General features: G+C 41.6%; 1 protein-coding gene across 1 annotated transcript; it reads right to left on the reverse strand.

Moving 5' to 3' along the window:
* Positions 1-5,656: 5,656 nt before the first annotated feature.
* On the reverse strand, positions 5,657-16,388 carry RBM43 (RNA binding motif protein 43). Its single transcript, XM_081052125.1, has 4 exons — positions 16,124-16,388; positions 11,769-11,979; positions 9,535-9,623; positions 5,657-8,773 (listed from the first exon to the last, which is right to left on the reverse strand). Exons 1-4 carry the CDS (start codon positions 16,124-16,126, stop codon positions 8,015-8,017), a joined length of 1,062 nt encoding a protein of 353 aa, XP_080908251.1. The 5' UTR covers positions 16,127-16,388; the 3' UTR covers positions 5,657-8,014.
* Between the last annotated feature and the right edge of the window lie 1,918 nt (positions 16,389-18,306).

Here is an 18,306-nt window from a genome sequence, read left to right on the forward strand (position 1 = left end):
GTACCAGTGTCAGATTGTTTTATTTTTTGCAATTATACGTTGGGGAGATGAGAGCAAGACAATAAATATTCCCAGTAGAAATCATTCTAAGGCCAGAATGAGGAATCTTCTCCATATCTGAGCCCAAAGGAGAGACCACAGGAGTGGGGCTGGTGGAAGGCTGCCTGAGAAAGATGAAGGTGAGCTGCACTCACTCCTCTCACCCAGTGCCACACCTCCCACCACCCACCCCAGCTAGTGGCAGTGACAAGGGAGACAGAGCCCCTTCCATAGTACCAGCCCACTGGAGAGCAGCAAGAGGGGCAGGCTGACCCTCTGGAAACTAAGAGAGTCTGGTTCTCCCACAAGTCTTACAGAAGGATAATTTCTGACTCATCCTCCCTGACACCATGGGCACACTTAGGGAAATGACTGTATAAATGTCAGTTCTCTTTGTTCCAGGTAGTCTTGTCCTATAAAGTTACCAGGAACATTGAATTGGCTGACAATACTGAACCGTCACTCCTAGGAGAAATACAGGGTTAGGTTCCCACAAGCCTCGGTCACAACACTTTCATCAACCCATCCATACATTACCTAGCTTTATGGTAAGTGAAAAGGACACTTGTTTACGGTGAGAGAGCTGAAATAGGAAGACAGAGGGTCCTCTTATTCAGCCCCAACTGGGAATGTGCTTGTCAGGCCACTCAATTCATTTTTAACTTTTGAGCATGTCTGGGCATGGGTGTTACAAATAAATGTTATCAAGTAGGCGAACCCACAAACACAGAATCCACGAATAATGACAACCAACCATAATGTAAGAGGAGAGAGTGCTGTCCCTAAAGATGCATATCACTGGGAACCCGCCTACCTGGGCATGTAGTGAAGATTGCCCAGGCAGAGTCTTCTTGCCTCACCAGCAGAAACTATTACAACTACCAGATCAGCGATGGTCGTAGGTCTTGATCACCTTGAGGACAATGACCGCACTAGTGAAAGGATGTCAACCTGAAATGGAGCGGAGGATAGGAAATGGAGAATCTCACACATGCGCCCTACGAAGAACAGAAGAACTGAGAAGCTGATTTCCCGTAAATGCCTGATTTACAAAAGACCCCGACTTATCTACTGATCGATGGACATCCCAAAAGAATCCCTTCTCATTTTCAAGCCAATGAATTTACTGCTTGGATTCTGGTGAGACTTCCCCCTCTTTGCACTCCTTGTCACAAACACAGCCCTCCCCAAACCTGCAATGGACTCACCTGTATGGCTGGGGCATGCGGTTTTTTCAAATTACAGTTCCTCTGCTTTTCCCCAATCAACTAAGTTTCTGGTCATTTGAGCTTGCTTCAGTTTACCTCTTTATTTAGGTTAACACGCTTAAATGACAGACCACTAGAGACAAGCTGTGAACTGGATGGGTTCTTGTGGCAAGCCGGACAGGCTTACAAGGTTTTCTGTCCATCAGGCCTTACGACTCTACTAAGGAAGTATCCCTGGGCTTTTAGAGTTACAGAGACTGGACCCCAGAAAAACAAGAAGGGCCTTCTCACAATGGGGATAAAATGATTGGTATCATTCAAATATTTTTAAAAAAATATAATCTTATTTTATACCCCAAATGATAAAACAGATCAGTTAAAGGGATTAAAGTAATTTCCTGACTGGGTGTCATGGTTTATGACATTATGCTAACTGTGGGAGTACAGTGCCTTGCCCCCCTGCCTCTCAGTGCTGAAAAGAAAGGAAGGAAAGAAGGAAAGGAGGGAAGGAGGGTATAAGGAAGGGAGGGAGGAAGGGAGGAAGGAAGAGCAAAGGGGAAATTTGAAAACTAAAACAATCCTGTACACTGGAGGCAGAAAGTTAGTCAAGTGTGGCTTCACATAATAAAGCCCTCTTAGGGGATTAGGAGGTGGAGTCACCTATTGTGGACCACCACCAGGACAGAACCACTCCCTCTTTCCCCAGGCAAAAAAAAAACATCAAGATGTCATTCTGATATTGCCTCCCAAAATAATGCTGGGGACCAATGAACACTGCTTCAGTTACACCTCTGTACTTAAGGGGAGACCACTTCCGAGGGCATTCTCTTTCATGAGATCTTTTGTAACATCAAGCACAGTCTTTCTTACTATGTTCCTCCTATTATAGATAAAGACCTGAAGCAAAAGCAAATATGTGTTAGGTAGAAGTTAGAAAATGTAGGAGAAGGAGGAGGGGTGGGAGGGGGTCCATAGTGCCTACAGAAAAAGCCCATAACTAGCTTTGATTAACTGCCTCCAGCCTCATATCTGTTTTTACAACAACAGATGACAAAAGGTGGTCTGGAGCAAGGGGAAGATCTCAGTCAACAGACCTTCACCCATCTTAGGAGATCACGCCCTCCCATGGAAGAGCATGTACCACTTTTCCCACTGAATCAATAGTATGTAACTCCCTCAGCCCACCCAGCAAACTGTAAGTCCCCAGGACAAGGGCTGTCATGCTCTCTGGCACTCTTGCTCTCTCTCCCTTTATTTCTCTCTCTTTCTCTCTTTCTCTCTTTCCGTCTCCCCATCTCTCCTTCTACCCTACCCCAGCTAGGCCCGTTCTCTTCCTTGAGAATGTATCACTAATAAACCCTGCTTGCATATTAATCAGCTTGCTGACATTTGATTCTTCACTGCGTAGGCATGAAGAACCAAGACTCCCATAACATAAGAAATACTTTTTAAATCATCGTATTGTATATACTCTGAACTATGGCTCATTCTTTCCTACAATTCACAGGAATTACAGGAATGGCTTCCATTTGCTCCAAGGAGCCAAGCCCCAGGCTCAGGACTTCATCTTATTAACACAAAATCTGATGAGGCCATAGTTATTATCCCCATGTTATAGATATGGAAACTGAAAGAACAAAGTCACAAGCTAGTAAGTAGTGTTGCTAAAATTCAATCTTAGATCTATCAAGCTACAAAACCCATGTTCGCAATCTCTGCCACATAAGCAGTGTTTTTCTGACAAGAGTGCTGCCTACAAGTGATGCTTACTAGCTCTGAAGGGTGGGGGGGAAGAAAAACTTATTCACACTAAAAATTAGACACTCAAGAAACCAAAATATTAGTTAATATATGACAAAATACTTTTATGAGCATAAGGAATCTGTACCCATCAGGTAACACATGCTGTAAATGGATAAGAAAGAGAAGATTAAATGTTGCAATGAAATTTCAGGGTAAGACACCAACCAGTCTAAGCCTCCCAAATACCACTCATCGTTTTAGAAACGTCAGTTAATCTAGTAGTGGTGTATAAGGTGAATGTAGAGCATGGGGATGGCGAGAGCTGGCCAGTTAGAATATTGCAACAGCTCAGGTAGGGGCTAATTACAGTAGTGTAGAATGCAAATTGGGAGGGGGGGCTGCTATTGAACCCACTAACTCAGATAAGAAATGACACAGGCCTGATCTAAGGTAGTGGCCATACAAATGGAGAAAAGAGAAAGAAGTCCAGAGCAACTGTTTGTTTTCCGACCTTGAGTACCATATTGGTGCCAGCTCTGAGATGAGGCATCCCAAGAAAGCTGGCGCTTTCTTATGGTGTTGATATTGCCAAGTTCTTCAAATAATAACTACTAGGTTTGAATATCTGTTCCTTAACATGATTTCTGAAACTCATAATAACCCTGTGAAATAGGCACTCTTTTCAGGTTACAGCTTAGAACACTGAGGCCAAAGGAGTAAGATTTGGAAGAGGTAAAAGATGAGAGAGATGGGGTCAGTGGAGAATAGAGAAGAGAACTTACTCAAGTGAAAGGGTTACTTTCCTCTGCCAATGTTGATACCAGGAAGTGGTTCAAGAGTAATGAAATCCAGGCATGAGAGTGAAGTTCCTTAAATTACTCTCTTGGAAACTATATATATTGTCACGAACAGGGTTTACAAGGAGAAATTCACAAAGCAAATTGGGCATTTCCTTCCCTCCACTCTTCTGTATGTGTGAATCTTCTGAAAAATCAAGGAATCTTGTCCATCAAATAAAAGTTGTAAGAACTAAGCTGTCAAAATTCAGCCAGCCCTAAAGTTAGCATTCATCTGCCAAACCAAGTGCTATTTTGCCTTCCTTCCTCATCCCTTCGTTGAGCAAACACCCATCCATTGGCTCTCAGCCTCTGCAAAGCTTCTCCTGACCCTTGTTAAAGAAAATTACTCACAACACAGAAATGAGGCAAAAAATAATTATGTGACCTTTTAATGCCATGCTAGACATGCTCTAATAAGCCCACTTGTGGGTCATCACTTTGGGGGAATGTCATTTGGTTTCATTTAATATCAGAATCAATTAGGGCAATGACATTTTACAACTCTGTAAAGTCAGAAATTTAAATTCTAGAAAAGACTGATAAAGTGTGATTATTTTCTTTTCTGTCTAGCAGCAAAAATAACCACCCAAATGCAGTGTTACAGCATTAGAGTAAGGCAGAAATACCCTAGGAAGTTGACAAACCTCTTCAGCGTACAACATGAGGTACCTCACCCCTTACACAAGTAACTAGAAACCATGCAGCTGGCACCTGTAGCTGGAGAAAAATAAGAACCAGTTTCATCCAGCAAGGCTAATCCCTACAACTGGGGACCTGACTTAGCTAATTTTAATGTCATTTGCATTGCAGTTACTAAGACTCCCATCATGCATCTGAGGGTCCTCCCCAGGGGGAGGAGACAAACGAATATATCAATAGGAGGTCACCAAGTCCCACCCTGGGAGGGATAGATACCCGTAATTGGGGCTTCCTCTGTGTGTCTCATTCTCAGAGTTCGCCAGCCCTTTCCTCTCAAGTGTGTGCTTTCCTTTTCAATAAATTGCCTTCACTTTCCTGCATCTGTCTCGCTCTTGATCTTGAAATCTTGAATTCTTTCTTGCACTGAGACAAGAACCTGGTCACTGTTGCTCTGGGTTAAATCCTCTCTTGGATGTCCCCGTGAGGCTCAAGCGACATCGGACATTGAGCAGTTTTGTTCCTAATTTATCAATCTTTATTAACATGCTTTTCCCTAGTGACTTTTTAATTCCCTATCTAGTGTTCTTTTTGAACCAGTTTTGGTATTCTGCTAGTTTACTCCTCAATAATAAGGTAAATAAAACTTGAACACATACTATTTCTATGAGAATTATGAAATAATATGGAAACGACTAACATATCCTAGGTAAGAATTGACTCCCCCCAATCTTATGCCAAGAACTTCTCTAACAAGCACTCTGAAAGCAGTTAATGGTTTGCCTGCCTTCTCTGCTAGACTAGGAATAACTTCTAAGGAGTTGGTGAACATTCTGTCTTACGCCCCACTTCTGTCTCCAGAAACCAGCCAAATATTTTGGCCCAGAGGATGAGCTCTACAAAAATTCCTGAATGAATGTATCCAAATGCCTCAGAGTCCTTTCTCTCCCTCTTCTCCTTTGTCCATCATGATCTTAAATTCCTACATCTTTTATAATCTGATAATGGTTCTCCTCACTACCTACAGCCTCTTTGAAAAGTGTCAACTCATAACCTAATTAAATAATAGGTTTTTCTCTCAATGGCAGACATACAACAGGGTTTGGCTTGACTACAAGATGGAATTCACATTATCTTCCTGGGCATCAGTAACCTTCAAAACTAAATTTTAATAAAAATCACTAATACCACTTTTGGGGGAAAAAGTCAGTTTTTATTAAGAATAGAAATTAGTTACACAACTAGCGTATTATAAGAAGAGTGCTGTTAAACTCTAAAATGGACAGCAAAATGTAAAAACACCTGAAATACATAATCTTTTCAAAGAAGATGTTATACCTGTATCTTTAAATCAATTAGTATTCAATTTCTATCACATCATGGAATGAGACTATTCTGATCCAGCTCTTTGTTGACTTTTATTGATATTAAATTTGTGGTAATAATGAAAGCCTTGGTACGTATTAAATATAAACTCTGCCAGCTCTCAATTTATTGACTCAGCCTTAAATTCATCTTATGTGCCTACTCCCTAATAGTTCTGGGCCCTTTAAAAAGGGGCCTGTTTTGTAGCTGACAGGACGTTAAGCTTTCTCAGTAGAGGGCACTGGAGAGTCACTGCAGGAGAAAAGTCTGTTCCTGCTTCAGTGCATTCAATGGGCAGGCTACCCAGAATCCAGCTCCTCAGCAGAGGAGGCTCCCCCAGTACCCAGCTCACAGCGTGGCAGTTTCTCTAGGGGCCAGCCCCTGGCACACAGGCTCCCCAGCACTCGAGGCCTGCAGTGCGCAGTAGCCAGTGTCATCCAGCCACTAGCTGCTCCCCTTAGCAACCTCCTCAGGCATTTTGTAATGGAGTGTCCTGGTGAGGTACCCCTGTGAAGAGATTCCTCCAGCACCCTAGAGGATGGATTTTGAGCAAGGTTTCCCCACACAAGCCCTCCAGCAAGGACTGGCTCTCAGTCCTGCGAGAGGTCGGGCGCTGGGGTGCTCTTCCTTGGGTGCTCTATCTAAGCTGCTCCTTACATCTGTTATTCCTATATTTTTTAGAGGTCTCTTTATTTATTGCTAGCCAGTCCCTCTTTATTCCAATCTGTTATAATTAACAATTCTTTATATTACACTCTCCCTGTTCAAATTACTGGGGGCCTTCTCTCTCCTGAGTGGATCCAGACTGAGACAAAGACCTTGAAGCAAAATAAAAATGAAACCCCTTTTTAACTTAAAGATGCATTATTGGGCGCTTGACATAAATAGCAGTTTCCTGCGATAAAAGTGTTTACTCAAACAGAAATGAAACATCATATTTAAAGAAATAGAACTTATTTATATATTTGAGATTTAGATGGCTGAGAAAAATGAAAGCATATAGTGAGATTTTTCTTACACTTTTCTACTGAGAGAAACAATTCTAATCATCATAAGCATGTTTGTTTACTTAGAGATATGCACGATGTATACATTTTATTATCCTAGGAGGGTCTCTGCAGTGCCCCATACTTAAAATTGGCTAAACCCAAAGTTAAATTCAGGGGAGTCAAAGACAACTGAATGACTTACAAGTTCTGGTTTCCCTTCTTCACTAAAGAATTTTCGAATCCTTCTGCCACCTTTAAGGAAAGACTTCTGAACTGTTTAAGTAGAATTGTGGAATGCTATTTCTATAAAACAGAGAAGCACAGTACAATAATTAAGAGCACAGGATAAATTACATCAGTGCGTGTCAGTTTCCATATCTAAGTAAATGGGATCAAGACCACCTACCTCATAGGGTTGCTGTCAGAACTGAATAAAGATATATAAAGCACTAAAAATTATGCCTGGCAAATAGCATTGGTAATTATTTTTATCGTCCATACGCTTACCTCTCAAATGTTGTTACTTTAACAACACAATTATAAAAGGGGGAAGAAAGAAAAAAAGACACTACACTTTCCTCATAATTATAACAAGAGAACCAAGATTGTATATAATCACTTAGGTAAATAACCAGCAATAAAAATGTTGTGTGCGTCCAGTAGCCTTGTACCAATGAGATTCACTCAAGTAATGATTTACCTGCATCAGAAATACTTTCCATCTAAGTAACTTCTCAAGTGACTTTTGCCAGCATTCTTATTCTATTTGGAGTAAACACAAACTATGTAAATGTTTGAAATTGCCAATGACATAGTCGTCATTATCTGAACTTCTCATATGTTAGAAATAAGCTATTTCTTTTTCGAAGAATTTGGGGTTGCAGAGAAAGTGAGATATCTTCAAAGTGTAGTGAGATGTTTGCCCAAGTTTTATACCTAAGATATTATCTTTGTAGTCAGAGACTGGGTTTGACCTCAGCCCCATTCCTTGCATCTGGATAACCTCAGACAAGTGTTTTAACTTCCCCAAATCCTACTTTCTTCCCCTATAACATGAGGAAAGCAGTGCCTACGATGAAGGATGATCTCAAGGATTAAACGAGATAAAGTGTGTAAAGCTGGCGTCATGCATGGCGCCCTCACTGCTTGGTAGGGGAAAGCAGCAGCCATTACAATCGCTGTTGCTGAGATTCTATTACCTAACTTTTTGCTTTATTAATTTCATGACCTCTTTTTTAAATGAGTAAATGTCAGAAGAAGATCCTATAATGTCAATGTGTGTCTCATAAAAATTAATCAGAACCTTCAAGTACCTCGAACTTAGTTGTTCACATGCCAACTTAATATTTATTTTCTCTCTACTGTCCTTTCCTTCCAAAACAAATGTCTCTTTTCTAAGTTCAAAGTGTAGACTATGAGAATATTTCTCAATGAACTCTTTTACAAGTTTTTCATTGTTTGGCCGAGAACCATCTTGAGCATTTTTTATGCAAATTGTGGTAATTTCACCATCCACTCTCTCCTGACACAGAACATGAAATTTTTTCAATGTGTCTTCATAAAACTCGCTCTTCTTTTTCAGGTAAAGAAAAACGTCTGTGTCGAGAACAAGCATTTCTCCACTTCTAGTAGTCTCAGGTAATGAGGACCTGAGTGACTCCAGAGAGGTACTACTTCTCTGTAGGCTCCTTCCGGGACTCTGTCTATTCCACTTTTCCCCCTCACTGATAAAACTCCTGTTTTTCTCTAAAAGAAGGCTTGCTATTAATAGCAAAGATTCTTTGAGCCTTTTGATGGCCAGAAATGATCCTTGAACAGAGATTCTTCCATTGCGTTCCAAAGGACTGAAGCATAAAGTTGGAATTTTCCTTTGCAGGTCCAATACCAGATTTTCCAGAATAACTTGACTCCGAAAAACAGATAGGTCAAGAATAGCTTTTACAGAGCTGAAGACCTAAAATTAAAGAGAGAGAAATTAAAAGAACTCTGCCAAGCAGACTACATAAACACATTCTTTTTCTACCACTTTGTCTCTGCTGCAGTTGCCCTAAAACAGGCCCCAACTGCCTAACACAGACTGGCAGCCCACAAAGGGATCCCACAACCCCATCCGGGCCACAGTGTTCAATTTGGGATTCACAGTCCCTCAATGCATTCCCCAAAACAGAGGTGGTCAAATATTTTTTAGAGGCAGAACGCTTTTTTGAAACAAAGTCTTAAGCAACACCCATACACACATACTGTTCTGGTTCTGCTTTGTGGATAGGGAGCCCCCTAGAGAATCCTCCAAGTTTGAAGTTCATCAAATGGCTGCACGGAACCCTGGGTTTCTTAACAAATAAAGTCTTAAACCACTGCTTTGAATTTTAACTTTTTCCTCTTATTTAAAACTTTCCTACACTTTTCAGTTTCTTTTTAATGTTGGGTTTTTGTCTTCCCCAAAATAAGTCTTGTGGTAGATACCTGACAACATCCATGAGAGCCAAAAAGCCCACTCACTTTAAAAGCATCAGGTAGGACACATAGAAACATAAAAACAGACCAGGTAGTAACCAAAACATGTTAACACACGGGTTTGGCCTTTCACACTGACTCAGGTTAGAGAGTTTGCATTTTCTTTCCTAAAAGTCACGGGGTAAGAGTGCTTTGTGTCTCTTAAGTAAGGAACACTTTGCAGAAGAAATGGGATCCAGCGTTACCAGCACCACACCTTACCTTTTCACTAAAATGAGAGACTGTGAGTTCCACGGGTCCGAACTTCTCTGCCAGACAGTGTTTCTTTCTTCTGATGACATTCTCTGCAACTAAGTCGAAACACTGTCATCAGAAGTGTTTGTAGCATAATACATTAATAATTATTTTAAATAAAAGATGTTCAACTCTATTATTTAAAATGCCTAAGATTTTTTCCTACAGTTTTCCTCTAAATTCAACCTTTAAAAAGTTTTCCCTTCTACTTTAAAACATTAAAATTCATTTAATGTGTAAATATGATCCTAATTATACTTTTTAAAACACACATAGAAGGTAGGTAGGACGTGTGAGTGTGTATCACCTAAAAGTCAATCCCCCATTTTGTTAATTATCACTATAAGGAGACTTCACCTTCCTGAATCCAGGAGAGCACACTGTCCTGGTTTTCCTCTAGTTCACTGGCTGACCTACTCAGTCTCCTTTGCTAATTCTTCTCTTCCCATTCTCCAGATGTTGGCATGCCCCATGCCTGAGGCCTCGTACCTGTTTGCTAACCTACACCCACTCCCTTGGTGATCAGCAGCTTTAGATACCATTTCTACACGTATCACTTCCAAAATTCTATCTTCAGCCTCAAACTTTCTCCCTTCTGCCCATGGAAATCTCTGCTGTATTATCCTAATAAGCATCTCAGTGACTGAAATTCAACTCTTGATAACTATCCCCCATCCCCACATTCTTTTCCTCCAGTGTGACAGTATTTCATGTTTTTATGGCCGAGTAATATTCCATTGTGTATATATGTACCACATCTTTATCCAATCACTATCAAAGGACACTTTGGTTATTTCCATGTCTTGGCCACTGTGAATAATGCTGCAATGAACACAGGGGTACATATATCTTTACAAATAAGTGTTATCTAATTTTTCAGGTAGACACCCAGAAGGGGGATTGCTGAGTCATATGGAATTCTATTCTTAGTTTTTTGAGATACCTCTCCATTCTTGGTTCCATAGTGGCTGTACCAATTTACATTCCCATCAGCAGTGTGTAAGGGTTCCCTTTTCTCAATATCCTCTCCATCACTTCTTATTTCTTGTATTATTGGTAATAGTCATTTTAACAGGTGTGGGGTGGTATCTCATTGTAGTTTTGATTTGTATTTCCCTTATAGCTAGTGAAGTTGAACAACCTGGATGGATCTTGAGAGTATTAGGCTAAGTGAAATAAGTCAGACAAAAAAGGACAAAAACCACATAATTTCACTCATAGGTCAGAGGTAACAGGCACTCAATAAATATTAGTGATTTAATAAATGACCCCTCTCTTTCTCTTTCTGAGTTACCAACTCAATATACAACTTCCGAAAACACTATAATCCCCTTAGAGAAATCATAAGAAACCCTTCCTGCCATCTCTTACTTGAGCATCCCCATGGAAAAAGAATGACTTAACTAATGATGACAGGTAAAGGCACTGGGAATCCTTGGTTTCTTGGATCTCTCTCTGAATCTTGTCTTTCCTCAAGCAGAGCAAGTTCTTTTTCTCCTCCTTCTCCTATGTGGTACTTTTACCTCCAAGAGACTTGTATGGACACCCATCTTTCTCTGGCAATTTATGCTGCCAACCAACTTAACAGTAAGGAAGGCTGCCCCTCCATGAGGCAGGAGGGGTGAGTACGCTCTAGCAGACCCAACTTCCTCACTTATGTCAGGGATGGAGGTGGGAAATAATAGCTCACCCTGATCTGAGTTCCAAGCTCTATCTCTGCAACCTAACTTTACCAGTAATAAAGCAGACATTACATTAGACTATCCATTTGTTGGTTTGAATAAAGAGAAGCAAACAGTATAGTTATATTGCTGAAGCCACCTCAAAATTCCCAAAGTAGTTATCTTGTTTGGGATTATTTTGTGAGATTAGAGATCAGTTTTGTGGGTTATGTTTATCTTTTTCTGTATTATCAAGTTTTCTACAATAAATTGTATCACTTTTATCCCAACACATAGACTATTCAAAATATAGAAAGAAGCCTTCAAGAATTTGCCAGTTATTAGCAACTTTATCACAAGCCATTTTCACCTATATTCTTTCTAGTGCAATAGTGTGCCACTTTTATATTCAGAATAGAACATTTTTTTAAAAAAGGTACTTTAAACTTTATCAATCCCATGAAACATTTTAATGAAATTCAATTTTTAATTTCATTACAGAAGCACTTCTAACATTACAAAAATTTGATTTGAAAATACCTTCTTTTTCTTTGAATATTACATAGGCGACTCCCTTGCTTCTTGTTGGATATACCACATCTTCAACACAGCCACCCTCGTTCTTAATATCTTGGAAGTGAATCTTCACCACTGTGGACAGTAACAGATCATTCCAAACGCCGACAGGAAGACCAGCAACTACAACTGTTCTTTCAGATGCTTTGGGTTCACTCACATTCAAAACCGATGCCTGTAAGAAAAATAGCAGGGTGCTCTTTAAATATGGAAGAGTCTACTTAATATACGCAACATCACACACCAGTGGGGGAGGCTATTTTATTCAATAAAGGTACTAGAGCAGCTGATTAGGTACTTTAAAAATATACACTGTAAGGATAGATCCTTGGCTCATACCATATAGCTACATGAACTCAATATGAAATTCAGCATTAAATGTAAAAAGTGAACCTTTTTTTTCCCCTCTTCTTCCACCTCCCCCCCCCCCACACACACACACTCCGGTTCAAGCCATTGTTTCTCAGTCTAGTTGTATACGACACAGCTCCCTGGCCCATGCTGGTATTATGAGCCTTGTGCTCCCCGGGCTGAGGCAGTCGGTCGCGAGTTCTCCCTGGGCTGCTCACAGCAGCCCACAGCAGCTCACGCCAACCCACGCCAACCTCAGCTGCTCACGGTAGCCCAGCTCCAGGGAGAGCTGTTGTTCACCATCTTAGCTGTAGAGGGTGCAGCCCACTGGCCCATGTGGGACTCGAACAGACGATTCCTCAGCATTAGGAGCACCGTGCTCCAACCACCTGAGCCAACCAACCACCTGAGCCAACCAACCACCTGAGCCAACCGGCTGGCCCTTCTTTTTTAATACATGAAAAACACTGGTTAATATTTGTCTGATTTTAGAAAGGCATAAAAATATTGGAAGTCACAAAGGAAAAGATCAAGAGATAAAATTTTTTTTAATTTTTAAAAAGTCAAGCTAACCACAAAATATGGTAGTTTGAAGATGGTTGTATGTTCTCTTAATTGTGGAATCCAGAGTACATAAGCCAATAAGAAACACATCCCCAAACTTTTTATTCTGAATCAGGAAAAAAAACCCTGGCAATGATATTTGGACTGCAGTGGCATAAATCCTGCCTTCTAGCACATATCTAAAATGGAATTTAACCACTTCGAGTATATGCTATTGCAGACCCTACCATCATGCAGGGCAAAAAAGTACCAACTGCAAATAAATCTTTCCCCGGGCTTGGTCTCTTTGAACTTCTTGAATTATCCAGTTAAGGGGCTTCTATTTAAATGTTTTAATTTCTTCCCAAGCCCATTAAGAGAAGTGGACCCATATGCTTCTCTCAATGCTTATGCAGGTAGTCCAGCCTGATTGTACCAGAGCTCAGACATAATTTATCCTAAATTATCCCTAGGAAGGACAAATGTCTTATGGGCCCAACTAATGATTAATAGGTCACAAAGATGTTTTGGGCTCTCAGTTGAGAGTATTTTATACTCAGGGAATAGGAAATAGAAAAACTACTGGGAATAGGAAAACTACTTCTGACCTCCCAGGTTAAGACAGTGTAAGCACACAGACAGTGTCCTGTCCATCCCCCGAGGACCTTAAAATGAAAGTAATAGAATTAAAAAGGAAATAAACCCAGGTAATGTATGCAATCAGCATAGGAGAGATTTCAACTTATTTCTGAAAGACTGAAACTACTTCGAAGTACGTGGAAGAATAAGGCAAAGGAAAGGAGCTAATCCAGAAGGAGGAACTGGGATTGCAGTGGAAAGGTGACAACCTTCATGGCAGAACCTCAGAAATGAAAAAAGGGACCAAAAACAGAAAGATTAGTTGAAAGTCTAGTAGCAAAAGAACTGCTCCAGTGTCTCCCCACATTCTTTACTCATATGTGTATACACACACGAGCGCACGCGCACACACACACACACACACACACACACACAATGAAGGCATATGGGCGACAACCTTAGAAGAACCTGACTTGCTAGTATGGGTCCTGGCATCCCTGAGCAAGTCGCCCCGTTTTCTGGCATTTGAAGGGGCCCCAGCTTAAACATCATAAGCGTACTAAAATGTGCCATGATTTGGAGTAAATTATGGAACACCAGGAGAATGAGAGAGAGAGAGAGAGAATCCATTTGCCATAGCTACCAGGAACATTTTCCTGTAAAAGGAAAAATGAAAAATACACATGACATTGAACCAAATATAATACAATGTATAAATTAGCTAATCAATTAACAAACACAGTATTAAGTATGTGTTCTATGCTTGGCAATATGCCGGGTACCACAGATAACACATACAAAAAAATAACCATATCCCTTGCCTTGAAATTCAGTACCACCACAAAAATTTACTAAGCATTTATTATGTATGGGACTCTTGGACAGGCTTTAGGATTACCAACATTTAAAAAAAATGACCTTTACCTTATGGATGAGAGAGAGGCAGACACTTACATTAATCATTTCAACAAAGCTTGGTAAGCACACACACAAAAAAGAGATGTATTTCTCTACAAGATGAAACAGACCAACACCCAACAATTTGAGAAGGCTACAAGACCGTTCACAATAAAACACCAAAATACCCAATAAATATATGCAAGATTAGTGGGAATTCTTCTAAAGCAGTCAAAGAAGGTTTCATAAAAGAGAGGCCTTCAACGCTGGGGTCAAATTTTAGTGAATGGTCAAATTTAGTTAAAAGTGCAAAAGAAGAGTTCACGGCAAAAGCAAAGACTCAGGAATGGGAGATGAAAATGGCTCATGTTGGGACACATAAAGCAAAGGGCCTGTCTCCTGGAAAGGAAACACAATAACCTATTCACTAGTTGTTATGGAAGGTACTTTTAACGCAGGAAAACAGTTCTTAAAATATTCAAGGACAACTAGATTGCATAGAAAACCATAAAAATATATAAAAATGTTCCTCCACCCTGACTGCAAGCGGTAAGGTCTAATTATCCCAAAACAAGTCTTCCTAGCAGAGGGGGAAAAACGACAAAAGAGATTTGTCAGACTTTCAGGGACTTTTACTTCACAGATTTGTCTTGACTACTACACGTCTGGCTCTAACAGTCCACACCAACCTCAATGAGTAAATGGCTAGTGAATTAGTTTTCTTTTTGCTCTTCATCAACGTCAAAGAAAAACTTGCAATCAATTTAAATTCAGAAAATCTCACTCCACCTCTCCCTCATCAATACTAATGCCATATTTCTTTATTGAAGTGTCTACATTTTATCTTTAAAAACAAAGGCACTCCTCTCTGATGGCTCTTAATCTTTTTCATCCACGTTTAAGGAAGGGATATCGTGGAGATAGCCCTTTCAAGAACTACCACATGGATACAGGATTTTGAAACAAGAGCAGCACTTCAGGCAAGAGTTATTAAGGTGATGGCATTTTCCCTGTACCAATAATAGATTTTAAAAGATTTCTGACCATCCTATCAGAAACAAAAAGATATAAACAAAAACTGAATTTATTTTTGTAACTAAGGGACTATGTAGAGATAATTAGATTCATTGAACTGCACTCGTTTATTTTTTTTCTTAAAATCAGTTGTTTATTTCCACTGGCGTTGCCTTTACTGTCACCCAGTAAACAAAATCACACTTGCACCTCACAACTGCTTTGGCATTTCCGGGACCCTAACATTTCTGACCAGGAATTAAAGGCCAAGCCACTGCTTTCAAACGCTTGATGGAAAGAACACGCAAGGCTAACTTTTGAATTTGCTAACTGTTCTTGCTAGCCAGCAGAGAGGGTGGAAACACAGAGCCCTTAGTGTCTAGAGAAAGAATTAAGGTCGCAACCGAGAAGAATTCCCACTAATGCACACAAGACATCAGGATGTCTTTCCAACTTGCTTCCTTGGTGTGCATTCTTCTTGCTGGCCCTTTTCAAAAGGAAGTATGGCCTCCATTTCTGGGTAACTCCCTCCTCCCTTGTTCACTAAGGCGCGAGGGGACAATAGTTAACCCTCACACAGCCTGCGAAGCGACTCCTCGACGGGAAACATCTGCATCCCGGACGAAGGGACACTGGGTGCGGGCAGTGGGTGCGGGCAGTGGGCGCGGGCAGTGGGCGCGCCTGTCCCCCAGCCCGCTGTGAATTTCAGGCGCGCTTAGAGTTGCCACGCGCGCAGGTGGGCAGGGGCCGAAAGCCACGCGACATTTGTTAGCTGGTTTGTCTCCAGGGCAGGCGGCTCTCCGCCCGCCCCGGGCCCCTCCGCGCGCCCCAGGGTCCGCCCCGCGCCCTCGCCCGCCCCCGCATCCTTCTAGGGGACCGTAGCGTCGGGACAGGGATGACCCTGCCCAGCAACATCCAAAGCAAAAGCAACTTGCCATGGCGGAGGAGAGACGCGCCCTCGGCGGTTAGCAGGGCCCCAATCTAGCGGAGCCGGGCTGCAGGGCGGGGCCAGAAAGCAGCTTTTGCTTTCGGTTTTTGTTCCCGCTCGCTGGGAGGCCGCGGCAGCTCGGGGCGGCCCCTCCGCCCGCCGGGCTGCTCCTCCGCCCGCCGGGCTGCTCCTCCGCCCCCCGGGCTGCTCTGCGGCCTAGTCGCCTCGGGGTGGGAGCTCGAGCACGGACCAGCGCCTGCCAGCGCCTGCCCGGATGCCCTCAGAAGTTTCGCAACTTTTGAAACCACGCTGGAGAGAGGCAACCAGAGTTCCCTGGCGGGAATTCGGGGATTTTCCGGGGATGCGTCTGGCCTAGGCTGGATGGCGTGTGGGTCATTTCTCCTGACGCCCTCATTATCTCCACACCTGTCTTATCATCACACCACACCACATCTGTGCCTCTTCTTTGTCACCTGCCAAGCACCGGACCCGTAGTGGGCTTCAGCCAGGTGCGCAGGGCACCGGATGGAAAGAGCACGGCCCCTGCCAACTGAGCTCACCATCGTACCACACCAGACTAGGACTTCTGAGTCGGAAACCTGGGGGACCCAGGGAATCTACATGCCAATCTTCAAAATCAAAGTCAGAGAGAGCAGGAAGACCAGCAATTGGCTGACAAATATGTAGAAGCTCAATTCCACGCCGAAGAGTTTGAAAACATAATGAGATCCCCTTTTCCCCACGATTAGACACGTAAAAATTAGTGTGCTAATACCTTATGTTAGCCAGTGTGAGGCTTTATTAATGTTGCTGCAAGCGCAGACAGGTGCAAACATTTCTAAGGATTTGGACCTTTAAAGAATGTAAAATGCAAAAAGAAAGTGAAAATGTACATATCCTTAGGTGAGCAATTCCACTTTCAGGATTGCACTAACGTTATAGTGCATAGGTGGAACTAAGATACTGTACAGAAATTTAAATTGTGTGTTGCTGGTAATACAGATAATTAAAAAAGAAAGAAAGAAAAAAAAAGATCCACCCAGTTAACCCACAAATAGCGCTATTTATTATATGGCTAATGGCACATACAAAAGGCCTAAGGCTATGAAGATTGTAAAACAGAATGAGGTCTATATGTAATTCCCTAGTTTGTATTTTCTCTTCGGATTTCTATACCTAAATGCTCCCTTGAAACTCTAATAAGCATGTGAGATTTAACAAGACCAAGTAGAACTCTCCTTCCTCCCTTTCTACCCCCTCATTAAAGTGTTGCACTACCCTGCTAGGAGCTCAAGCTCATGATTCACTTGCCTTCCTTAATTTCTCTTTTCCTTAGCTCTATTAATACACCCCATAAACTCATCAGCACACTCTCTCCAACTCCACCTCCACCCTCCCCAAATCAAGTCCGAATCCTGCCTTATTCCCTTTCAATTCATTCTGGATACCACACCCAGGATGATATTTTTTAAATGCAAATCGGGTTTGGTCCCTGATTAAACACTTCATTGTTTTCCCATTGAACTTGAAATAAAATTTACATACCTCACCTGCAAAGCAAAATGGCCTTGATCTGTTTTCTCTGGCCAGATCCCCTAGCACTGACCTCACAGCTTCTGTTCCAATCAAGCATCTCACCTGAGGATTTTTCCTATGTATACATACATAGATATGAATTATATGTAATAGTACTCAGCAATAAAAAGGAATGAAATACTGATATATGCTACAACAGAATGAAGCTCAAAAACAGCATGTTACGTGAAAGAAGCTGGACACAGAATGCCATATATTGTTTAATTCCATTTAACCAGACAGGACATATGTTGAAGAGACAAAGTAGAAAAGTGGTGCCTTGGGCTGGAGATGGGAACAAAGATTAACTGTAAATGAACATCAGAACCCTAATCCAAGTAGGGTCCTCTCTGGGAAATAGAGCTCTAGTGTTCAAGTCAGGAATGCAAGTGTACCCATCTGTGTCATTGAACTTGACAGAGTAACCCTTAATCTTGTATGTGCCAACTATTCCAACTTGTATGTACAGACAGTGATATAAATGATGTTGGATCTGTCGACAATTTCTGGGTGTAGGCCGGGATCGTGTCTCATGAAGCTGAAGAATGGACACACGGACCAGGGAGAGGCAAAAGTTTTAAAAAGAGAATAGTTTATTAGAGGCAGGAGAAGAGG

This window comes from Rhinolophus hipposideros (genome assembly GCF_964194185.1).
Source record: "Rhinolophus hipposideros genome assembly, chromosome: 6".
Lineage (NCBI taxonomy): Eukaryota > Metazoa > Chordata > Mammalia > Chiroptera > Rhinolophidae > Rhinolophus > Rhinolophus hipposideros.